Source organism: Eublepharis macularius, chromosome 8, assembly GCF_028583425.1.
Source record: "Eublepharis macularius isolate TG4126 chromosome 8, MPM_Emac_v1.0, whole genome shotgun sequence".
In the NCBI taxonomy this organism is placed as follows: Eukaryota; Metazoa; Chordata; class Lepidosauria; order Squamata; family Eublepharidae; genus Eublepharis; species Eublepharis macularius.
In genome coordinates, this window is record NC_072797.1 from 54,703,386 (window position 1) to 54,730,256 (window position 26,871).

Below are 26,871 nucleotides of genomic sequence, written 5' to 3' on the forward strand. Positions count from 1 at the left end.
TTGCCCTTTGATTGGCTTTTTGAATGTGGGAAATCACTTTCTTGTCTGTTGGCAAAGTTGCCAGCTTTGGTGAAGCCAGAAATGTAAAACTGACGTCTTTCTCTGCCTTGCACTGAAGGCTAGTGATTTCTTTCCTCACAATACAGAGGATAATTGAGAGGAAGCCCTGTCATCCTCCGCTGCTCTGTGTTGGACCCAGCTATTTCCTCCCTCATCACCTGTCTCAAAGCAGCTACGAAGTTAGTACACATAGCCAAGGAAGCCAGACCAGGCATGTTACTCACGTTCTGTTGACTGTTAGAGCTTGGTGGTAAGATAACTCTGACTGAGTCATTTTGACCTTGAATGTCCTGTGCCACTTGGATTGATCAACAAATGCAGCTGGAGGTACTCTGTGATCTTCTCCCCTCTGTGTAGAAAATGGAGCTGCACCGGCTAGGCTCTGTTTGGCTGCTGTGCTGAGGCTGTCCATGCGCCAGCTAGGCCATGAGTGGTGCTGTGACACCTCTTTCTGATATGCTTCAGGGACTTTATGGCATATGGCTCTGAAGCAACTTGCAATCTGGTCCACTTTCCATCCCCAGATCAACAGGCGGGACATTAAGGTGACAAGAAGCTGTCTGTCATTGTGGCTTCCATGTGGGCCTGAGGTGATCTGGATGCTGGAGTTCCAAAATGGCCACTACTGCAGCTGAAGAGAGGGGGAAAGGAAAAGGAGATAAATACAGAAAGCCCACCCCATGTTAACTTCACTGGATGGAGAAGCATAGGAGGAGGAAAAATTAGGAGCCAGCTGTGGCTGAGAGGCAAAAAGAATAAGAGGCTTCCCTGAGGGAGGTCAGGAAGGAAGGCGGGGAAGGTAATGGCCACAACTGAAAAGAGTGGGAAATTTTTTTAGGAGAACTCCCTGCAGCTAGCTGCACTGCTGGGGGTAGGGGGAGAAGGCAGGTATTACTGCTGGAGAAGAGGGTTGTTACGGTTGAAAGGTAAAAAGAAGGAAATGTATACAGTAGTCCAAGGCAGAAGCTTAAGACTCTCCCTGTTGACGTAGGACCAAAACAAAAGGGATGACTGACACCTACTGGAAGATAGGAAGTCCAAATTAGTCCTGCCTCCCTGAATATAGATGTCCTCCACCTCAGAGGAAGAATTGCCACTTTTCGAAGGATCTGTACTATGCAGGGAGAAAGGGTTCTACACTTTTTTCCTCTGGTTGTACATAACCCGAGAAGAGCAGTGCAACAGCAAAGCAAGGTCACTTTGTACAGATAGGTTTATTTTTTACTTAAAGGATTTTACCACACTTTTCTTCCAAAGTGGACCCAAAGTGGCTTACAAAATATAATTAGAATAAACAAATGGAAACAGGCAAACAAGAATTCTTTAAATCTTCTAGATCTTCTGGCCCAGTTCACTTCAGGGCCTACATCTATGAATATGCGACTAAAAGCCAAAGGCAAGGAGCCCTTTGGCTCACTGGACTTGAGTGAGGGAGAAAGTTCCTGGTGTTTCTAAGTTACTACTCCATCTCCAGCCAATAGCAGTTTTCTTCCTACAAAAAATTCATCCATCTTTGGAGATTTTGGAGAATTTTTTGTTTTACAGAGCAATGACCAATAATAAGAGAAACAGAAACATACCTTGCTTTCAAAAGTTGACTAAGTTATCATCATCACTTTTCTGAAATATATTTCTTAGCACCATCTATACTGGTTCCCAATTTGTTTCCAGGATCAATTCAAGGTGCTTTAAAACCCTATACAGTTTGGTACAAGCTGTTCTGCTTCAGGCAGGAGCTGGTGTCTGCAGAGTACTGCTGACAGATAACGAAAGCCGGCTGGGCTGGCAAGGAAAGGTGACTAGGCAGGATAAACACAGTCTATAAATCAAGAACATCTTCGAAGGCAGGCCAAGGTCAGTAGTCAGAGAAACAGTCTGATAAGCAAGCATGTAATTCAGGAAACTCGTTGAAACCACCAAAGGGCCCCTCTCTCATGCTCTTATGCTATGTGTTATTTCAGCTGGCAATAACTGCTTCAAGTCTCCTCCAATGAGGCCCCTCCTTCCTTTGGAAAGGCTGGCCGGTTCAGAGCTTGGAGGCATGCTGATCTACATCAGACCTGCAAGTCTTCTCAGTGCCTGCACCAACATTGCTCTCTTGGGTCTCGAGATCCTGGAGGGGATAAGGAAGCTGGCTGAGTCTGGACTGACAGTACTGGGTGGGAAGGGGAAGCTTCCTGGTCTTCTGGCTGCGATTCCCCATCTGACAGTTCAGCTGTGGCCGGATGGTGGGTGACAGGCTGCTCCTCCTCAGAGGCTGTCAGCAAGCTTTGGCTGTTCCAGCCGCTCCTCCTCAAAGGAATCAGAGCTGTCAGCAATCCCTGGCTGTACCATGACACAAGCATTCCTTAAGGATTGCCTTCTCCCTTACATACCCACCTGTCCACTCCTGTCATCTTTGGAGACCCTGGTTTGGGTGCCCCAGCCAACTGAGGCTAGACAGGTGGAAACCCAAGAAAAAGTCTTCTTGGTTGTGGTGTTAAAATTTTGGAACTTCCTAGGATCTCTTGTTAACAGACAAGATTGTATTTAGTATAACTGATAGCAAACTCCTGAAGAAACTCCTTGAAAAGCCTGATCTCACTCTCCAGCAGGCAACTGATACGTGCAGAACGAAAGTCCTTACAAATATCCAGGCCAGAGCTATGTTTGCAGAAACAACACTGCATGCTGTGGAGCAAAAGCAAAACTGTCCCAGCTCCTTGAAACAAGGATACAAGCTTCCAACAGACCTCTTACCACAAATGCCTACCCCAGCTAAACTACAGAAGATTTGCAACAACTGTGGAAACACAAAGAAGTCTAGAGTGTCCACCCTTTGGGGTTACTTGTTAAAAATGCTCAAGGAAAAATTATTTTGTTAAAGTACGCAGAATGAAGGAAGAACATGCAGAGCTAGAAAAGGACGTGAAAATGCTATTCATGGGCTCACTGTCTATTAGTGATTGCTCTAAGGCATGGCACAGCATACTAACAATAGTAGGTCTCCCAGTTTCTTTTAAAATGGACAGTGAAGCTGAAGCGAACACCATCTCAGCTACAGTGGCTAAAGGTTTGATGGGAAAAGTGCATATTATGCAAACACCAGTCACGCTCATTGCTTTTGGAGGTGACTGCAGAAAACCATTACGGGCGATTATGGCTCATTGCAGAGCAGGTCTCAATGAAGCCCAGCTGACCTTTTATATGATCGATAATGAGGATCCTCCATTGTTTGGAAAAGATGCCTGTATCAGTTTGGATCTCCTCAGGTGAGTCCACTTGTTACCCCATATAAGTACCTAGACCAAGAGATTACCTCCTTAGACATTACTTGGATGTTTTTGAAGGCTTGGGTCAATTTCCTGGCACGCTACATCTTTCTGGTCTCTACAATCCCTCCTGTTATTCATGGGTGTTGAAAGATACCGTACTCCATTCTGAACAAATTGAAGGACAGAATTCACCAATAAGAAGCACAAGGCGTCATCACAAAAATCACAAAGCACACTCCTTGGGTCAGTAGCCTAGTGATCACTCAAAAGAAAAATGCATTTGTCTTGATCCATGTGATCGCAATAAGGCAGTGTTGAGGCAATATTTCTCTATTCCTACTGTTGAAGATGTCAAGAAAAACTTGGCTGGGAAGAAGCTGTTTATCATCCTAGATGAAAAGGATGTCCAGGTAAAACTAGACAAAGAATCCACAGAATCCACAGAAGTGTGTACCTTTAACACCCCATAGGGAAGATACTACTTTAACAACTCCTTTTTGGTATACGGTCAGCAAGTGAAGTATTTCAGCAGAAAAATTATGAATGCTTTGGTAACATCCTAGGTGTCCATATCATTGCCGATGACATGATCATACCAAAAGAGAGAGGCGCGGTGCACTTTGAAGGCTGAGAAATGTGTTGATTTACTGCTTGTAAGTATTTATATAACATTTGTAATTATACTATGTATGTTGGCACATTTTGATATTAATTCAGAGGTTTTTATATATATTTATGTGGCTTTTGTCTTACAGTATTTACTGAGATATTGCATCCATCAGAACTGATGTTTGTGAGTATATAGTGGTATAATTGTAATTTATTGTGAATTTTGTAAAATTTATTCTAAAAATCAGTTTTGTATATTTTTACAGTGGTAACTGCTTTGAGAAAGGGGCATCCGGAACGGGAACCTCTTGCTGGCGAACTCGTCAGCAGTTACATTGATTGTATTAGAAATATTGTATATGGTAACATTTGTATGTACCTACACATGTCATGAAAAAACCTGTGGTGGATGACATACCTCAGGCGTTGTGATATTATATACACACTTTAGGTATTGATGGCATAATTTGGATGGCAAGAATTGTTGACTGAATGGTTATTAAAATTCTTTCATTGAAGTTTATGATCTATACTACATTGTTACTGCATAGTTAGTTGGGCGCAGTTATATATATTGTTTTGGCAGATGACATGATCATCGCAGCATCAGGCAAAGTAGAACACAACACCATTCTGAAGCATGTTCTTCAGAGAGCACAACAAAGGGTGTAAAGTTCAACGAAGATACAGTCCTAGTAGAAGAGGTCAAGTATATGGACCACGTGTTTTCCAAAGATGGCATCTGACCAAATAACAACAAGTGGAAGCTATCAACAAAATGCCCCCACCTGTGGACAAGAAAGGCATTCAGAGACTCTTGCGTACTATACAATACCTGGCCCAATATATACCAAATGAATCAACTGCACCTCAGCAAGCCCTGTTGAGAAACGATGCACTGTGGCAATGGAGGTCTGAACAGCAGGAAGCCTTAAACAGTCTCAAACAAGCCATCACGACTGCCCCAGTACTTTGATACTTTGATCCAGGAGAACAATTGGAGGTACAAGCAGATGTGTCTAAAGATGGTTTGGGAGCATGCTTTTTTAACAGAAGCAACCTATTGCTTACGCTTCAAGAGCACTGACACAGGCCAAGTGAACTATGCACAAATCAAAAAGGAAATTCTAGCAATTCTTTTTGCCGTGACTAAATTCCACCACTATGTGTGGTGCCCAAGCGATATTCCAGTTAGACCACAAACCCTTGGAAGCAATTTTTGCCACGTCTATTGGAAGGGCTCCAGCACAACTACAAAAGATACTGTTGTAGCTTCAAAAATATGGCATCCAGATTGCTCACACTAAGGGCAAAGACATGTTGGCGGCAGACACCCTTTCCAGAGCTACTATGTTCCACCCTCTAAACCTGATCCCATTTATGAGGACAAAGTAATTTACAATTTGGTGGATAGTGAACCACTTTGTTAAAGCAGCTGCAAGACCACACAAGGACAAACCACGAATTACAGGCTACCCGAGCACTGCACCTTCACAGAGGGCCATGTCAGTGAAAGTAAGTTCAGTGATGAAACAATTTGTATCTGAATGAGGTACCTCTATTACTCACTTGTTAGACTCTGTTGCAGAGGTGTTGGAGCCTGGGGGAGGCACCCTCAAGGCTTGTCTCTCAGCATTGGCAGGTATCGGGCAGGCCTCCAAACCGGGGGGGGGGGGAGGAGAGGGATATAACAGCACCCTCACACCCTCTCTCCCCTGCCACACCACTAGTTCCTTGCTCATATGAGTTCTCCAAGGTTCAGGCTGTGCCTGCCATAAGTGTAGAAGGAAGGTACTGGCCAGGTGGCATCCTTGGCGACTGCTGCCTGGGTGCAGCCGCTGGGGCTTGTTCTCTGGTTCCTGCACTCTTGTTGTTGGCAGGAGGAGTTACCTCTGTGTGCCCTGGCTCATCAACCAGCCTCGGCTGCTCTCCTGGTGTCACGGCAGCTGCAGAGCCCCTCCTGCCCTGCTACCTGGGTGGGCACTCCCTGGCTGACCCTCCTGCTGATCTCCGCTCACCCGCCTCCTTCCTGGCTGGTGCTGGGGACCCCAGGGAAGGTAAGTCTACGGGGAATGAAGGTAAGTCTGATTGGCTCCCCCCAACATCACTTCAGTCCTGGCTGTCCCCAAGCCAATGGTCAGGCTGGACACATGGTTCAAACTGTCAAACACATGTTCAAAAAAGCTTCCTTAGATGGGTCCAATCTTCATTTGGCCGTACTCAACTTGAGAAACACGACTGTTTCAGGCCTAGAGCATGTCCCCACACAGCTTCTTATGGGATGGCTTTTATGTTGTATTCTACCGGCTACATCAGCAGCTTTAATGCCTAGACTGCCACCAGCAGTTCTGCAGAAGTTGAAGACCCTTCTGAAACCAATACACTTGTCAAAGCTCTGCAACCATCACATTTATGTACTTATAAATAAATTCTACTTTTTTTTAAAGATATTTTTACCTCACAACTATACTCACACACTAAACTTCCTGTCGAACTACCATCTATAACAAGCTTTCTTATATTACCAGTTAAACTGAGGAGGTCTAAGGAAAAAAGCCTTGGGTGGAAGCAAAAAAACTTTTGAGGAAGTCAGGGAGGCAGCAATATATCAGTCACACAAACACAAGAGGGAAGGTGTTCTCAAGGTAAAAGCCTGGATAAAGTAGAAAACACCTGAAGCTCTGTGTGGGTGGAAATAAAAAGACCAGAGCCCCCTGGCTCTGGTCTTTTTATAAGGTATAAGTTTAAGGTAAAGAGGTGCTGGATTAAAGGTCCAAAGACAAAAGTTTTAAAAGATTTTTTTAAAAACCAGCAAATCATTACATCCACATCACAACCCTGCGAAGTAAGGTATCTTGAGAGATAGCAACTTGCTGAGGCCCTCCAGTGAGCCTCATAGCCAAGCAGTGATTTGCACTGACCCTCTCAACTCTGTGGGACAACTTCAACCACACTGTCCATGTTTTCACAACCACAGACTGATGTATTCCTTTTTTCCTTTAAGGGAAAAAAAGAAAATTCTTCTGATAAATGTGCAGCCAGAGAAATCAAACTGTTCAAGACCTAACTGCCAGAAAAATACCCTTTAAGAACAATTAGATCAAGTAAGGGTGAATGCATTTATTAGTAAATAGTCTGAAGCCGTTTTCTGCTGGGAATTTCACTGGCTCGCCTTAATTTTACCCTTAACTCTCAGGACTGTTGATGAGATAAAGAACAATATCCACTGACAACTGCTGTACAAAAGACTGTTAATAATGTCTACTTTTAGCTGGGAGTTGTTACGAACAGTGAAATCCTAAGCAGAGTTACTCCACTGAGTGACTCTGCTTAGGATTTCACTATAAATGTACTATCAGAATTCTTCTGCAACAAAATATGGTCCAAGACAAAATACTACTATTGTTAAAACACACATTAGATTGCTGTCAGCATTCATATCAGCAAACTCTCAAACCATCCAAAGAATGATAACAAACTGAAAACATTTGAAAAGTATTTTCAGTTATTCTAAAAAATAGCATTTTCACCAGAGCTTGAAGAAACTTGACCAATTGTCCATGAGGTGTAGAACAAGGCTTAACTGAGCTGAAACTGCAGTTACGTAACCACTGAAGACAGTCAGCTGTATCCTGTAGCAGTTCATCAGAACAAGTCTGATTTATTTCCGATTGCAGCTCCTTAAGACACTGTTCCACGCTAAAGCAAAAAAAAAAAACACTTTTACTATGTAAAAATAAAATATTGGTTAGACTTCTACAGCAATGTAATAAATATGACATTATATAACAGTATAATTTATCATTTTATTAACATAAATATTTCATTCATGAAAATAGCTGACTAGACATCTTAATATAATGAGTCTTGATCAACACTCTATAATCTTGATAATGATAGAAAGTGTGCGGTTATTTCTGTTTTCCTCAGTTAAATACTTTCAAACAGGATTATTCCCACAAGTATTACATTTCAAAAGCTGTACATATTATGTCTTAAAAAGCAAGTATTGTGCCTCAGAAACCTTGGCCACATTGCTGTTTCCCTTTCATGTTTCATGTTCATGTTCTAGTAGCAAAAACAGGTATCACAAAATAAGAAGTCCCAATTCTATAACTCTTTTGTTCGATAGGAATCTTATTGGACTATGCCTTCTGTGCTGCTCTGTTGAGTCTAGCAGAGATTAGGGATGCCACAAACTTCTCAGTGAACCTGGTCAGTAGTCAAATTTAACCCTGTTCAACACACACAATCGACCAGGGACAGTTTTAGTAATTTTTGGACCCTGAGTAAAAAAACCAAATATAAAATCAGCAGGGGGGAAGCAGCTGACAATCAGTTGTTTAATCTTTTATTATTTAAAACATTTATATGCGTTGACTCTCTAGGGACCTGGTTGAAGCAATTCACAAAATAAAAATAATACAATACAATGATATCATAAAAGCAATTCCAGATGGGTAACCATTCTAGTCTCTAGCAGCAAACCAAAACAGGAGTCCAGCGGTGCTATAAAGTCTGACAAAATGTATTCCAGCATTAGCGTTCATTGGATTCCTCTTTTATTTAGCAATGCGAGAATTATTTATAACAAAACAAACAACAGAAAACATATTAGGGGCATAAAAGTGGTATTTAAAATAACAGTACAAATAAATATGAAATTGAACAAGAAAAACCCACATTTTGCTAAAAAAAAAAATAGTGTGTGTATGTGTGTTTATGAGTGAAGCCGTTAGACAGTGACAACAAAAAGAAGGTTCTTTAGATAGATGTATGGTGAGGGACACCCTGAACTGAACGGCACTTTCCACCACCATGGTGAAGGAGAAGACTCTCAAGGAGTGAGCACTGAAGACCGCCACTTTTAGGGGCATAATCTCTGCCACACTGACATGGGAAAGGCAGGAGAGAAGAAAGAAGCTGGTAAGTTCAGCACAATTAGAGATGGGTGCTTGTACAACAGGCTAGAGAGAGATGAAGAAGGTCTGAGAACAACTGTGGGAAAGACTGTGTAATGTCAAGTCCCTGCTGCCTCAAACTACTCCACTAGTTTGTACTCTTTCAAATTTGTGCTTGAGCCAGTTTGGTGTAGTGGTTAAGAGCACGGGACTCTAATCTGGAGAGCCGTGTTTGATTCCCCACTCCTACACTTGAAGCCAGCTGGGTGACCTTGGGCTAGTCACAGTTCTCTGGAGCTCTCTCAGCCCCACCCACCTCACAGGGTGTTTTGTTGTGGGGATAATAATGGCAAACTTTGTAAACCGCTCTGAGTGGGCATTCAGTTGTCCTGAAGGGCAGTATATAAATCAAATGTTATTATTATTTATTATTATTCTCTCTCTGTTTTCCTGAGCATCATATGTCCCTGTGAGCTGAGCAAACTGTGCCCTTTTCCAACCTCCTTCTCTCTCTCTTCCTATCTGCACTGTTGATTCAATCATGTTCCCTACCCCTCTCCACCTCAAGCCTCCCCTTACTGTCCAACTGCTTGCCTGACAAGACACACACCACTTTACTTGTGCCTCTTATCCTCTCCCCATCCCTGTCACCGCTGAAATCCTTACTCACAGCTGTGATAAGGGTGGTCAGATTCAGAGGTTGCCCACACCTGCTGCCACACACCATGCACTGACTTGCCTGTTGTCACTGCCCCCCCCCATCCCTGCCACCATGGCCTCTCTCTCTTGCAGTGGTGCAGTGCTGTGGCTGTAGTGGAGAGTCAAAGGTGCCCCTCCCACTCTGTGCAGCCAGCAATCAGAGGGGAAGGGGTCACCTTTCAATGATGCCACAGGAGGAAGCCTCCACCCCACGGCCCCACCCCACCTGCCAGTGCTGCAAAAAAAAAGTAAGGAGGAAGATGCAATGCAGCACCAGAGCTGAGGGACAAAGCTGAGGGTGATGCTGGCAGCAAAGGTAGAGCAAGGGCCCAGGATAGCTGTACTCAAGACCACTCACATTCACTAACAGTAACCCACAATCAGTTTCATCACTCTGTTACAAATTCTGAACTCTGGAAACTTGATATGGAATAGAAGTGTTAGCAAAGCAATGGATAAGCAACAACTTCAATGACTAGATTGCACTCAAATTCAAGATAGTAAAAATCCACAAAGGTTGATAATAAACAGGAATAAACAAATGTATGTATTTTGTTTCGGAATGAACAGCAACTGTAATACCTCTATGTGTATAATCAGATATTTTTCTTTTATATATTGTTGAATTTTCAATAAAAGTTTGTAAAAAAAAAAGACCACTCACAGATCAGATTCTGAATCAAAGATATACTACAATTACATTGAGCAACTTAAAGCTGCCCAACACTAAGTTTGAAGCTGTCTGTTGATCAGAAGCTGACTCAGCTGCAAGTTTGGTTCTTACCTACCCTGCAGCAAAATATTTACATAGTGAAGTTGCAAAAGGAAGTTCTTTCCTTCTATTTAAATTAGGTGGTGACAGAAGCAATGCTTTTAATGTCTGCAGTGCAGGAAACTTTGCTTCTCTCCTCTTCTCTGCAGCCCAGGCTAACAGCTTGGGGTCATGAGAAGGGAAATCAGCTGAGCTTCTGATCATATACATACATCCAATTTACTGCATTTCAACAACTCTGAGAGGCAGAAAGTTTCCAGGGTGAGAGATCAAGAAAATTTGACTTCTGGTTAATAGGAGATAGTGCTTGATCTGTCATAACATGGGAGTTGGTTTCTAATAGTTACAAGTAGCTTGGTCCCATGAATACAAACAGGCTGTAAAGCAGCCAAACAGGCTGTCAATTAATTGGCTGCCTGATCCCTACTGGAATGTGAGTAGGGTTGCCAGGTCCCCCGACAACCTGGAAAGAAGGTCCGAGGGCTGGCACCTACCTTTTAGCTTTCCCCTCACTCACACACTCTGGGCATGCACACTCCCAGCCTGCATGATGATGTCACTTCCAGGAAGATTCTGGCCTAATCTGGCCTGAATTGGGCCAGACGGCACATAGAGCACACTGTGCCATCTGGGAGCATGCTGTGCTGCCTGGGAGCACTTCCTACGAAATGCATTCCCCCCTCTGCTGGGGTAAGTGGGAGTGGCATGGTAAGTAGGTGCAGGGGGTGGAGGGTGGGAGCGGGGGATCCCCCATCCCCAGTGGGGGGGGCTGGCAACCCTAGATGTGAGCTGTGTTCCAACATCTCTGGCAGAGATCAGTATGAGGACCAGTGCGGTCCCCAGGACTGTAAAAGTCACACTGATTTTTTACTCGCTCAGGATCTATTAATCAGTTAGTAAAAATATCATCATCTGTGAGATCTCATTGCTATCTATTTTTATAGACTACCTTACACTGAAAAGTTGGGACAAAAGATACCTAGAGATGTCTCTCCTGAAGAAAACTCAGATTTGCTTCTTATCCCTACAAATCAAAGAGCTGTCTGTTTCTTTCCATTCTGGTTTACAAATAGCATATAACTAGAGCCAATCTAAGCTCAAGTGACTTCACAGAGCATCCAGTTGAATTTAAAATAATGTAAGCACATACAGAGTTATAAGGAAGAAAGTTAAAATGGAAAAAGCAGACAGATTCGGGACTTCCGGTCTGGAATAATGGCGACCTGACGTGGCTCAGCTGTGCTGAGCGATCGAGAGTTACTGTTTGGGCAGGACAGGTGCACTGGATACCTGCTGCCACTCTTCTTCAGGGAGAAGAAGAGCTAGGACGCTACAAGACCCGGAGAGTATGTGATCTTGGTGCCGGGGGGAGTTCTGAATAAAGAATTTCTCCCAGCACCTTGAGGTCCCCTCTGAGACGGGCGAGCTTTGATCTCTGCAGTACTCTTTTGAGTTAATTTTTGGCATAAGGCTGCCAAATTCCAGGCTTCAGTACCAGAATTTGATCAACTTTGGACGTAAGAAACAGCATGAACAACCCAAAAGGAGCAAAGCAAGGTAAAGATCATTATCTATTTTTGGGACTAAAAAATAAGAAAAGGACATCTGAAATCAAAGTAATTTATAGAGGCAGTTCCAAACAAGAGGAAGAAGGAAATTGAGGGAATTTGAGAGAATTTGGCCAAGTTTGAAGCACGGAAAAAGGGAAAATAAAGACTGTTTACACATACCTGCGGTTTTTGTGCTGATAACAACGGTGAGAAAAGGGAGGGAGTGTGAAGAAAAAGTGGAGGAAATATCGCAAGACCGGGAAGTAATAGAGGTCTGTGAACCTCTGCCTAGAGAGGAGTCTTTGCTGGATGTTATTAAGGAAGTGAATCCCCGGGAGAGAAAGTCGAGAAACATCGCAAGACTCTGGAGGGGAGAGGAAGACAGGAAGTGAACAGCCGCCATCTGTAGAAGGGAAGTAAGAAGTAAGAAGAAACGAACTTACCATAGAGAAATTGCGCCCGACATTTTAGTAAGGTCAAATTTGAAAACTTACTAAAATAAAAAGGAAAAAAAAGAAAATAAGTTTATAATTAAGTGACTAGACTAAGAGGACAAAATAGATTGAGTAGCAGAAGAAATTAGGGTGAGGAATTGATTAATTTTAACAACGGAGCTGAGAAATAGAGCCGGGACTTGGAACGGTGCTAAACCGAGTCCAAGGATGGCAAAAAAATCGGAAAAGGAGTGCCAGACTGCTATGGAAGTATTGGAGAAGAAAATGCTGGAAGGCACGAAAGAAATATGCCAAAAGATGGGAGAGTAACTGATTGAAAAATTGACTAAAAATGTGAAAGAGTTGATAAAGTCAGAGGTGGCAGAGTTAACCAAGAATATATAGGATAAGAATCAGGAACTGCAAGCAACAACACAAACAGCACAAGAAGTGGAACAAAAGACCAGTACTTTAAAAGAAGAAAATGAAAAGCTTCAAGAACGTGTGGCAGTGATGGAATGCAAAGCAATGAAGAATCAGTTGAGATTTAGGGGGGTGCCCAAGACTATGTCGCAAAACATTCAAGAACAAATGAGGGGTGCACTGGCAGAATATTTAAAGAAGCAACCAGAAGAAATGGAGGCAAATTTGGATTTGGTATTCGAATGAACTCCATATATGCACAACAGAAGAACCTACCGAGAGATGTAATTGTACAACTGACAACTAAAAGAGTAAGAGATGAAATTTTAAGGAAGCACTACATTGAACCTCTGGAAATGGAAGGAAACAGAATCAGAGTTATGAAAGAATTGCCAAGAAAAAATTTGCAAGAGCGAAAGAAATACGGGGAGCTGACGGAAAGGTTAAGAGAGAAGAATATTAGATATAGGTGGGAAATACCGGAAGGCTTGAGCTTCTACTTTCAATCCACAAGAGTTATTATTAAGACAAAGCAAGAAATGACAATGTTCCTGATAGATAACCGAAAAGACTTTGCCACATCAGCTAAAAAGTAATACTATGGAGTACAAATTAATTTCTTGGAATGTTAATGGACTAAATTCACCCCAGAAACGCAAAATAATATTTCATTGGTTAAAGAAACAAAAATGTAATATAATATGCTTGCAAGAAACACGTATTAAAGATCAGGACAGTAAATTGTTAAAAAATGGCCAATTGGGAAAAGAATTTTTGGCTTCTGCAAAACAAAAGAGGGATCGCGATGTATATAAAGCAAGAACTAGATCCTAAAATGGTCTTCAAAGATAAGGATGGAAGATATTTGGGGGCAGAACTAATACTGAACTCAAAGAAAACTTTGGTCTTAGGAATTTATGCACCTAATGGGTCTAAAGATGGATTTTATAAAGAAATAACTCAGAATTTAGACCAATATACGTATGATCAGATAATGATGATGGGGGACTTTAATGGAGTTGTTAACTTGCAATTGGATAAGCAACTAAATAAAACACAGAGAAAGGTAGGGAAACTACCCAAAGCATTTTTTGAGTTAGTTAAACAGGAAAATTTGGAAGATATTTGGAGAAAATGGAATCCCAAAGTAAAAGACTTTACTTATTATTCTGCAAGACATCAATCATTTTCAAGAATAGATATGGTCTGGTCTACTAAGGACATTAGTTTATTTACCAAAAAAATAGAAGTAATGCCAAAGGTGAGTTCTGATCATAACCCGATGATGTGGAAGGCCCTGATGAGTAATAGGAAATTTAGATGGAGACTGAATGAAGATTTATTTCAAAGTCAAGAAAATGTGGATTACATTCAAAAGGAAACAAATTATTTTTTTAAACATAACATGGAGAAAGAGGTGCCAACACACATGGTCTGGGATGCTTATAAGGCGGTGATCAGGGGAAACCTGATTACTCTGAACAGTAGAGAAAGAAAAAAAAGAGAAAAGAAATTCCAGGAGATACAGGAGAAAATAACCAAAAAGGAACAGGAGTTGAAGAAAAGACCAGGGAAGAAGAAAATAATTCAAGAAATTAGGATTTTGCAGGAACAGCTGAAGGCTTTTGTGAACAAAGAATTAGAATGGAACTTAAAAAGTTTACAACAAAGAAACTTTGAAGGAGCAAATAAGCCAGGGAAGTACTTAGCCTGGCAATAGAAGAAAAAAATGGAGAAAAAAATGATTGGCAAAATAGTGGAAGATGGAAAGGAAGTAGTGGATCATCAAGGAATAAAGAGAATATTTCATAAATATTATGCCAAATTATTTCAAAAAAGGAAATTAAAATAGAAGAAATTGATCAATATCTGGACAAGGCGAAACTACCTGAGATTTCAGATGCTATGAAGACAACTTTAAATGCCCCAATCACTGTTGAAGAAATTTCAAAAGCTGTAGACTCAATGAAAGCAGGAAAAGCACCACGTCCAGATGGAATTTCAGCAAAATTTTATAAAATTTTGAAAATAGACCTGATGCCAAAATTACAAAACTTGATGAATGAGATAATGAAGAAAAAGGGACTTCCAAATACATGGAGAGAAGCAAATATTTCATTGATTCTGAAAGAGACTCAGGACTTAACAGATGTTAAAAATTATAGGCCCATATCTCTCTTAAACAATCATAAGATCTTTGCGAGAGTCATAGCAGAAAGATTGAAGATATTTTTAATGGACTTTGTTGGCAAAGAACAAGCAGGGTTTCTACCTAATAGGCAGATAAGGGATAATCTGAGAGTCGTTTTGGACGCGATAGAATATTATGACAAACACCCAGAAAAGGAAGTGGGCTTTCTGTTTGCGGATGCGGAGAAAGCTTTTGACAACTTAAATTGGGATTTTATGTTTCTAACAATGGAAAAGATGGGATTAGGGCAAGATTTTATACGAGCCATTAAAGCTATTTATAAGGACCAACAAGCAACATTGAGTATAAATAATGATCTAACAGAAAAGTTTGAGGTAAGAAAAGGTACAAGACAAGGATGTCCACTTTCACCTTTACTGTTTGTTATGGTTTTGGAAGTACTGTTGAGGCAGCTAAGAGAAGATCATACTATTAAAGGCATAAGACTTAAAGGTTTCTCTTACAAATTCAGAGCATTTGCAGACGACGTGATGTTCATCATGGAAGATCCGGTCCAGATGTTACCGTTATTGCTAAATAAGATTAAAGAATTTGGAGATCTGGCCAGTTTCTACATTAACAAAGCAAAATCTAAAGTGCTCTGTAAAAATATGATGAAAAGGAAGCAGGTTGAGTTAATGAACATTATAGAGTGTGAAGTGGTCTCAAAAACAAAATATTTGGGAATTGAATTAACAATGAAAAATATAGATATATTTAAAAATAATTATGAAAAATTGTGGTTGCAATTAGATAAAGATTTGATAAAGTGAAACAAATTGAACTTATCATTGTTGGGGCGCATAGCAGTTGTAAAAATGAATGTATTACCAAGAGTGATGTTCTTGTTACAAACTATCCCAATTGTAAAAGAGAAAAAGTACTTTGATAAATGGAAAAGGAAATTATCACAATTTGTGTGGGCCGGGAAAAAGCCAAGAGTCAAGATGAAAGTACTATGTGATGCAAAAGAAAGAGGTGGGCTGCAATTACCAAATTTGAGATTATATCATGAAGCGATATATTTAACATGGTTAAGATATTGGGTTATCTAATTACAAGCTCTTAACGTTGGAGGGTCATAATAATTTGTTTGGTTGGCATGCATATTTATGTTATGAGAAATATAAAATGGATGGAATGTTTCAACACCACTATGTGAGGAGAAATATTTTTTTAGTTTGGCAAAAATACAAAAAATACACTGAGGAAAAAAGACCACTGTGGATTGTGCCAGCAGAAGTGATAAAACCACATACAGACTATCAAGGGGATGATTGGATAACATATAAGGACTTGTTGTTGATTGAGAGGGATACTGTTAAAATGAAGACAGAGGAAGACTTTTAAATATGGATGGCTACAATATTGACAAATTAAAGACTTATTTAAAGTAGATAAAAGGAAAGTAGGCTTTAGAAGTAGAAATTCAGAGCTAGAAGAACTTTTACTCGGGGAAGGAACAAAGATAATTGCTAAACTTTATAAATTGTTGTTGAAATGGTATACAGAAGATGAAGTGGTTAAGACACAAATGGTGAAGTGGGCTTTGAATTTCAACAAAGAAATCACAATGGATGAATGGGAATTTTTGTGGGAAAATACCATGAAAATATCTACATGTGTTAATTTAAGAGAGAATGGATATAAGATGATGTTCAGATGGTACTTAACACCGAAAAAATTAGCAAATATGAATAACACTATGTCAAATAAATGTTGGAAATGTAAACAACATGAAGGCTCTTTTTACCATATGTGGTGGACTTGTGATAAAGCCAAACAATACTGGTCCAAAATACATGCAGAAATGCTGAAAATTATAAAAGGTAATTTACCAAAAAGCCCTGAATTATTTTTACTTGGACTTAAAATGGAAAAAATGAGATTAACAGATAGGATTCTAATTTGGTATATGATGGTGGCAGCAAGATTACTTTATGTGCAATATTGGAAGCAAGAGGAAATACCAGAGATCGAAGATTGGATACAAAAACTGCTACACATGGTGGAGATGGACAAACTAACTAGAAAGCTGAAAGAACAAAATGTAAACGAATTTTTAAAGGGAAAAATTTAAAGAATATTTAGAAAATGAATGGTATGTAAAAGGACAATTATGGTCAATGGATAACTATTGATGTCTTTAGGATAGAGATTAGAGTGTGTGAAAAAAGAACTTTACCTTGAAGAACTAGAAAAATTAGAGGTACCAGAACAGAGCAATATATTAAGATTTAAATAGGTTTTAGTGCTGTGGGGGGGTCAAGGGGAAGGGGGGAAGAGGGTGGGAAATGATGGTTGGAGAAATGTAAGACAATTAATTTGTAAGAGGGGGAAACTAAATGAATGTTTTTTATGAAATTTGTAATACCTATTTCACTCTACCCAATAAAATTTTCTTTAAAAAAAAGAAAAGAAAAAGCAGACAGATTCAAAACAAAATGAAGCAATTTCTACCAATGCAATACTTGGTAAGTGCCTGGAGGCAGGAACTTACCAGCAGCTGATAGTGGCTGCCCCACTTCAAAAATGACCTACAGCCGACAATGGGGGAGTCATTAGTTGTTGTAGATTTTCTGGGCTGTATGGCTGTGGTCTTAGCATTGTAGTTCCTGACGTTTCACCAGCAGCTGTGACTGGTATCTTCAGAGGTGTAGCAACCCGAAAGACAGAGATCTCTCAGTGTCGATGTGTGGAGAAGACGTTAGCAGGTAATTTATATCTACTCAGGAAGGTGGGTTTGGGCTGAGTCATCCTGTAAGAGTTTCCCAGGGTCTGAAATGCTAATGCGGGGAAGCTTCACTGTATCTCGAGAAGGTTCTTTTGCTTATGGGTTGGTGGTTGATATGCTAATCTTATCTGGAGGGCTATTGTAAGATGTAGAGTATTTTTAGTCTGGTGTTTTTCAGGACTGGAAACCATGCCCTATTCATTCTTAAACTCTCTTCTTTCCTGTTGAAATTGTCCTTATGCTTATGAATTTCAATGGCTTCCCTGTGCAATCTGACAAAGTAGTTGGATGCATTGTCCAGTATTTTAGTGTCCTGGAATAAGATACTGTGTCCTGTTTGAATTAGGCTATGTTCAGCGACTGCTGATTTTTCAGGTTGGTCAAGTCTGCAGTATCTTTCATGTTCTTTTATTCTTGTCTACATGCTATGCTGTGTGGTCCCGATGTAAATTTGTCCACAGCTGTAGGGTATGCGGTATACTCCTGCAGAGGTGAGGGGGTCTCTACTGTCTTTTGCTGATCGTAGCATCTGTTGTATTTTTCTGGTGGGTCTGAATACTGTTTGTAGGTTGTGCTTTTTCATAAGTTTTCCCAGCTAATCAGTGATTCCTTTGATATATGGCAAAAACACTTTTCCTGTGGGGAACTGTTTTTCCTTAGTTGTTTGATTTATCCTTGGTTTAATCGTTCTTCTGATTTGTGGTTTGTGAGTTGGTTTTCCTGTAGACCTTGGTTCTACAGGAACCAAGTTCTGTAGACCTTGTAGACCACAATTAAGTCACAAGGTCTACAGGAAACCAACTCACACGGATCGGTACTTACACACTTACTCCGATCACCACCCTCAACAGAAAAGAGGCATAATAAAAACATTAGTAGACCGTGCAACACAGATATGTGAACTGATATGTGAACCGCACTTTCTCAACAAGGAAATTAATCATCTAAACCACGCACTTCAAGCAAATGGCTACTCCAGAAATGAACAACATGGAAGCCCTCGCGAGAGCACAAGGAAAGCCACAAATCATGCACAGATTGCCTTAAGAATGATCCTCAAAAGAGCTGCAGGAAGACTCAGAGTTAGGTGCGATATAAACCCTCCCCTTCCAGACTAATGCCAATCGAGTTTGTGAAGGGGCAGGTCTAGAGGAGGAAGAGTTCGCTGACAGGTTTAGAAAGCAGCAGGGGGAAGGTGTGGGAACGCGGTAGTGAGGGTGCACTCCCACATGCTCCAAAGCATCCCTGCATAGGCCAACATCATTCCAGGAATGACATCATCACATGCAACACAAAAGTAATGGCTTGTGCTAGGGGCCAAATGAATTAAAACTGGGCCCTAATTTAGCATCTGGAGCCAATTTTCACTCGACTCCCCCCCCCATATGACCTATTACTTCCACATCACACCAGGCATGATGTTAGGAGGTAAGTTCCCCCTACGTGACTCTCCCCATGCATCCCTCCTCTAGTTGGGCCCTTGAGGGACCTGGCAATCCTATAGCCTACTTGAGTTATGTAGTTTTAGTGGTTGTTCTGTGCATGTGGCAGAGTTGTAGTCTGTATTGCATTGGTTGATGCTGAGTTCTGTCTGAGGATGATGGGTATGACCTGTAGCAGCTTGGTGGGGTCCCATATTGTAGTCAGGACTTTTAAGTAGAATCCTATTCCTCTTAAGATGAAAACCAACTACAAGGATCTGAACAGGCAATGATCACCCCCTACCCTTAAAAAAAGAGATCTTGGGGAATAGGTAGCTCATTTTTTAATAAGATGTGAATAACTATCAGGTTAAGTAAGTGTAAACCAATGTAAACAGTATACAAGTCTAGCATTTGCTAACTGTTCAACAATGACAACATGATATCTGTTATCAAATACACCCAATCACTGAGCAGCATGCCACTAAAATACCACAAAGAGTTTGATTTTTGATGGTACACTTTCAGTTCTTGCCAGGATCCCAAACTTTATATTAAAAAGATAGCTTTTAAAATAAAAAAACATACACACGCAATTGCTGTTTTTGCAATAATAAACTCCAAAATATCCACATATGGAACACTGCATGTTCACTATGCCTGATCACCCCCCCCCCAAAGCAATTTATACCCCTGGAAAAACCACTCCTGGGGTTAAGAGACCCTTTGGAAGCAGCATGCAATGCAGCAGCAAGAGATGAAGCTATGAGGGGGAATCAGTGCTCCTCGCATGCAACTTACCTTCTTCTTGTATTCATGGCTCTTTGCATCCTAGCCTATAATGCCCTGCATGTGGCTATCAACTATAAAACATGATTATTATTGTTATCTATACTAAAAAAGTTCTGGCTCTGGTAACAGTATAAAGTCTTATAATTTCATTGAGTATGATTTGAGAGGATGACTAAAAGCCATTCTATAGTATGTGAAAGCATCTTTAAATGTGGGTGGCCTATAAACACACTACATAAAAAGATCTTTTTAAGAAATCTTTGAGCTTGAATGAGTTTGAAATGGTGCCCCTGAAACAAATATCTTCACTATAATCAAAGAGCCTTTTCATGAATGCAAGGTCATCTATGGAAACAATATCTTATGGTCCATGCTCAATTTCCTGATGGAATAGCTCATTCTATGCACACTAGTTCTAAACATGATAACAGAGTAAGATGTATCTTCATAATTTGTGTAAATTTCTCTTAGCAGTCTGAAACCTGATGCGCTGCCCACATACTTTGGCTCCAGCGACATTTTGTCAAAGAGTTCTATTGTAGTATCTGATGAGTCTCCCATAATTGAATTCAATAGCTTTGTGAACCAGAATAGCTCAACTGCTAGTCCACCCAGATCTGGTTATATTAGAGACTGGTTTTTAAACTAATCTTGATGATAACCAATTACTACAAACCACTACAAGAAGTCACTTGACAAGATATTTCTGTAATTTGTTCTAACACTAATTAGAAATGTGATTTTCCGAAGACCTTCAAACTAAAATAAATATTTTCTGACCGACACTTTTTCATTATATATCACCTTGAGACACATTCAATTCTGGGCAGAGTTATTCTATTATAAGCCCACTGAAGTCAATGATCTTATATTAGATTAACTCTGCATAAGACTGCACTGTTAATATTTTATGTTCAATGCAGAGAGAAAGAGAAACTTTACACTTCTGCAAATACAAAAATTATAAAGTGCATGAATATGATCATACATACAATATTTGTGTGTCTGGTTACTGCAAAGAATCCAAATCACAGTAATTTTGTTGTATTAACTTCCTTAATGTAAAAACCTGGTTTAATACAATGCCTCTGGCAAATAATAACCCTATAAATAGGGTTAAAATCATTCTTTTGATGTGATATGAATCTCTTTATATTGATACTGTTTCAATTGACCATTAGGATATTTTCTGATCTTTTTTAATCTGCTTCCATAATGTACTGTACGGCTGCTGTTAATGCAAGTTGAATAGAGAGCGTACACAGATATGGATGAAAGTACACGTTCACAGGAAGGCATATAGAATGTGACACTTGTCTCAAAATATTAACTTTGCATATTGCCCTATCAATATGTCATCTCCTAATGATACTGAAGGTGAATTTAGCTAAGGAGCTTTGAACATTGCCCAATTAATATGCAGTAATTTTCAAGATTAGACTGTTAATGGGGATATACATAATATATGATCCATACTATCAATTTGTGCATCCTTCCCATTATCAGTTGGAAACAAAGCATATTGACAAACATGATGTGAAAAGTCTGTCAGCTTATATAATGTTCTCTATACCTCTCTATGACTTACAGTGCAATCCTAAACAGAGTTACTCCAGTCTAAGCCCACTGATTTCAATGGTATAACTCTGTTTAGGATTGCACTGTTAGTCTCTATGTGAGTTATCTGGTTATCTCATACTAACCACAAGACAGAAAGATATAAATTGGGACTTCACATGAAGAGTCATTCTCATTAGTCCCATGGTAAGGTAATATTCAAGATGGGGAAGGCACTTCCTTTGGGTTGCAGACAGGGTCAGCAGCAACAATGGTGGTGGCTTCCATTTATTTCACAGACAGGGCCTGAGTAGGGTTGGCAACTGGCCTAGAGAAAAGTGTTCTGTCCCTTTAATAGAGGCTTAATGTATTGAAATGCTCAGTTGAAGCCTTTCATGGCACAGAGGTAACTAATATCACCTGGTAAATAACATACCATTAAATTTCTGTTAAAAGGACAGAGCATTTTTCTTCAGGCCAACTGGAAACCCTAGCCCAAGTCAGGAAACCAGCAACAAAACATACTGGGTATCCCAAAACAATACATTATGCCAACCCTGAGATTCTTTACTTAGAACATAAATAAGCATAGGAGACTGCCTCACTCCAGAATCACTAATAGAGATGGGCACGAACAGAAAAAAAACCCTGAACATGATGTTCGTTGTTCGTTGCCATCCATGAACAGGGACTCACAAACACTTATGAGCATGACCTGTTCATGAACATATTCATGGTTGGATGTTTGTGGGGGCCAGCAGGCTCTCCTCCAGCCATCATCCAAGTTTGGTCAAGTTCCCTACTGCACCACTCCCAGAAACATGACCTGAGCAGGCAGCAGGAAAGGTACCGATAATAAATAATAGCTTGGCCCCAGAGCCTGGCAGCAGCCCTGGAACTTGAAGGGGTAGATCCATATCCCACTACACACAAAGAATTCAAGCTCCAATGCACTCTCCGTCTCTCTCTCAAAATGCCAACAGCAGCTGTGTCTCTCCGTCTCCACTGTCTGCAAAGACTAGCCAGAGCTGGGAGCCCTCCCCTCCCCCATGGTCTTTGCTTTCTTGTAACAAATTTGGAGCTCTACACTTGAAAGGAAGACCTGCCTATCAAGCTAAATTGGGCTTAGATTGGAGTTTCCAGGGCAAAAGCAGGAGTTCAGACAGAGTTCAGATAATCCCTGCCTAAGTTGCCAAGGGAATTGATTGCAGGTGCCAGACTGTCTGACTTGACAAACAGCAAGGAACAAGGCTTGCAACGACCACCTGTTCGTTTAGAATGGGGCCTCACGAACAGCTTGTTCGCGAACAGCAGATTGGGCTGTTCGTGGCTTTTTTTGGTTCGTATTGCTGTTTGTGCCCATCTCTAATCACTAATAAGGAAATTTCACAGTAAGTACCAATTTCTTGGAACCACTAGAGAAACTACATTTAGCAATTTAATTTTTGAATGACTGGCTTTGATGTGCCCTGAACTGGATAGCCCAGGTGAGTCTGATCTTGTCAGATATCAAAAGTTAAGCAGGGTCGGCCTTTGTTAGTAATTGGATGGGAGACCTCCAATGAAGAACAGGGTTGCAGAGGCAAGCAATAGCAAACCACTTCTGTTAGTCACTTGCCATGAAAACCCTGTCAGGGGTCGCCTTAGGACAGCTATGACTTGAGGGTACCTTCTGCTCTGCTCCAGTTTTGATGCATTCTTCAGTAAGAGGTGCATAATAAATAATTATTAGCTATAACTTCTGATCCAAACAGACTTATTCTGACAAGGCTCTTTGTGACAGGCCTTTTTTCCCAACAGCCTCCTATAATTTTGGGTCCTAGGTTTGTTTTGAAATGAAAACGTTCCCTTCGGTTGCTAGATGTTCTTATTGTAACAAGTGTAAAGGTTTTGGGTTCTCTGCCATAAGTTTTGTGGTAAGAACTCAAAGATCACTGAAACAGGAGGTTTATAAAAATAACAAAAGAACAGATCAACAGCTCAGGTATAATATTTGAAGGAGAAACCTGGCTGAGGTCCTTAAACTTGAGCACATTATGGCTTCAGATTGTGTTATTTCCTTTTAATGCTTTCAAGTACAGATTTTCACTGTCTAGTTACCAGGTTAGAACCTTTCACACATACATGATTCCACTCACACCAGCCTGTCCTTTCTCAAGAGTCACATTAAAGAGTGCTCACCAAGATGGTTCTTACAACTAGTGCTTTTTTTTCTTTAAAAAGAGGTGCTAGTTTTTATGACGTTTACCGCCCAAGCCCCCCCACCAGCTGAAAGACGTGCCGGTTTTGCAAAAAGAGGAGCCAGTACTGCATACCAGTGTGTACTGCCAGAAAAGAAGCTGAACTCACAAGTCTGTTCTCTCCCAGAGGCAGAGTTAAATCACTTTGCCACAATACCAGGCAGAACTATACAAGAAACCAGCTGCTATTTCTCTTAGGCAGACTCAAAAACTGACCGCTTCCTCCCTGAGGCAGCCCTGAACTGGTGCTGTTTCCCTCCAATTCCTCCTTCTGAAAGACGATAGGATGCTGGGGCAGCATTGTCATAGGCTCAGGGATGAAACAGCTAACTGGCTGTTTTATCTTTCAGGGGCAGGGCAACCTTCTGTCTGTCACACTCTTGCAGCTTTTTTTTTAAACCCTCCTCTCATCCCCCAAGACTCCGGTTTATCCTGATTTTTTACCATGACAGGAATAAACCAAAAGCTGAAATGATTTTGCTACTGCTTCCTACCACATGCCTTAGGAAAGACAGGAGGCAAAACCTGCATGTCTAAGGAACACCTTTCCCCATGCCTATATCCCTTGTTGCAAAGGAAATCTGAAAACATGAGAACCTGGAATCAAACTAGAACAGGCTCTTGTACCTTTAGTTGTTGATAAATGCGTAGATAGCGGTTTCCTGTCTCTGAATACTCAAGGCACAAAAATTTTCAGCTGCTAAATTGTAACTGTGTTAAGAAACAAAAGCCCCCAACAAAAAAGTTAGCATGCTTCATTTATTTCCTGATAGAAGGAGACTGGCACCAGCAACTGTACTGACAGAGCAGTAACCAACATTACTGAAGCAGAAAAAGAGAAATAATCTTTTAATGAAAAACATTAGCAGTACCCCATCCCCCCAGTTATGCGTGTGTGTGTGTGTGTGTGTACACATGTACTGCATACAAAGAAAAATATCTTACCTAGACGCATTTTTCTTTAATTTCTCATCAATATCTTCAAGTACCTGATGAAATTCCGGATCTCCAGGAAGTGTGTTTAATAAGCAATCCAAGTTGGAAGATTCAAGAGTGTATTCACCTCCCCATTCCATTTCTAGACACTAAATTAGATTTTAAAAAACAAACAGAAATAGGTGAATTTGTTATACATTGTATATACACCAATTCTGCAGTCACTCCATTGGCTGCCCATCACTTACCAGGTTTAAATTCAAAATATTGACTATCACATACAAAGCCCTTCAAAATCGATCTGCCTTTTCCCATCTTCAGCACATCAGGCAACTGGTGCCTTACCTCTCATCCCAGGATCTGGCTTCGGTGATCCATACAACGGTCACCTCCAAGTTGGACTACTGCAACTTGCTCTACGCAGGGCTGCCCTTGGGCTTGAACTGGAAGTTACAGCTGGTCCAGAATGGAGCGGCCTTACTGGGACTCCATTTAGAGCACATATTTATCTAGTGCTGTGCCAACTGCACTGGCTCCCGTTTGAGTTTTGGATCCAGTTTAAGGTGTTGGTATTCAAAGCTCTTAGCAGGCTGGGGCCAACATACCTACGGGACCGCCTTTTATTATTGCTATTGTTAGTCATCCTGAGCCCATTTGCGGGAAGAGCAGGATACAAATTGAATCAAATGAATGAATGAATGAATGAATGAATGAATGCTTCTCCTGTAATGCTCCATCATGACAGCTTCACTCATCTGAGCAGAGCAGTACCTGCCTTCTGCATGTACCACTCTGCAAATGGGCAAAGATTTGCTTAAATGCATACTTTGTTATGGTCCTCACCTTGTAGAATAGTCTGCCTGAGAGCCAAGCTACAAGTGACGCCTTACACAGGTTGGACACTTGTCAACTTCCCTCAAGTTTTGATGGGAGATGTAGGCGTCCTGGTTTTACAGCTTGGCTCTCTATTACAGCTGCAAGACCAGGATGCCTACATTTCCCATCAAAACTTGAGGGAAGCTGACAAGTGTCCAACCTGTGTCAGGTGTCACTTGTAGCTTGGCTCTCAGGTGATTAGGAAGGCTCCCATGCTTCTGTCATCGTGCAAACTAGGTAAAGCAGAATTATTCAGGCAAGCATTTTTATAAAGATAACAGGGCTATATTATAGGAAGGTGCTTTTATAAAAGGAACGGGACTATGAAATATACCAGTGTGTGCAGTATGTATTACTGTTTGCTCTGTATATTAGAGATGGGCATGAACCGGGAAAATGGCAGTTTGTGGCGGTTCATGGTTCATCACAGTGCACAAACCATGAACTTCCACGAACTTGCCCCAGTTCATGAACCAGTTTATGGTTCGTCATTTCTAGAGATCGTAGAACGCCCCCCTCTTGACAGTCAGAGACGCCAAACTCACAGGGAGTCTTCAGCAGGCTCTCCTCCAGCCACCCTCCAAGTTTGGCGATGATTGGATTTTGGATGTCTGAGTTATAGACCCCCAAAGCAGGTGCCCCCAGGAAAGTTCCATTAGATATAATGGGAGCCACGAATGCCAATTGACTTGCATTGGCTCCACTGGAATAAATTGCAGCACCAAAAAGATGTGGGATGGAGGTAGAGAATCTTCCTTGGAGAACAGAGAACAGAATGATGGTCCCCAAAGTGGAATGATAGTCCCTGGGACCAGATAGGTCTGGGCCTGGAATGGAGACAGAAGTACTCAGTCAAGGAGATGTTCTTGGTAAGACAGGAATATACCTTTAAAGGACAAGAGGACAGAGACAATCTATACGAGGTTAATCTTGGTGGGAAGGAGGTTCTTTGGGGAGATAGGAAATTCTTGGACAGCAAAGGACAGAAGTGATCCATGAGAGGAGGTTAATCCTGGAGAGAAGGAGACCTTGGAGAAACAGCATTCTATTCCATATTGAGGAGCTCTACCAATGGAGGCAGGATCTCTGCAAGGAGGTACGGAGGCTGCAAGCCAAAAGCAGAGGGCACTGGGGATGGAAGAGGAGGGAGGGGGTGGGGAGTGGCAGCTCCCAGCACCTCAGCCTCAAAGAGCCCAACCCTGCAGGACACCTTTTCAGTCGTGACTTGGGAGGTTGGCTGCGAGGGAGTGAAGGGCTTCTGAGGTGGGGGTGGCCTACAACACCCCCCTGGTGCCTGGGGGGAAGCCACCTGGATGACATGGGTTAAGATGGTGACCACTCCCTCCTTGCGGGCCTGGGACACGGTCAACTGCCTGCCTCCCTTTCTTCCCCCATGTTAAGTTCCCAGAACTTACCACAAGT

General features: G+C 41.2%; 1 protein-coding gene across 1 annotated transcript in view; it reads right to left on the minus strand.

Moving 5' to 3' along the window:
* KIAA0825 (KIAA0825 ortholog) overlaps positions 1-26,871 on the minus strand; it is a 514,789-nt gene that overhangs the window by 461,542 nt on the left and 26,376 nt on the right. Inside the window, exons 2-3 of the mRNA XM_054987566.1 lie at positions 24,583-24,722; positions 7,454-7,622 (exon numbers count right to left, since the gene is read on the minus strand). Of these exons, the coding sequence (XP_054843541.1) occupies positions 7,454-7,622; positions 24,583-24,713 (300 nt within the window). The 5' untranslated portion in view covers positions 24,714-24,722. The remainder of the gene's footprint in view (positions 1-7,453; positions 7,623-24,582; positions 24,723-26,871) is intronic.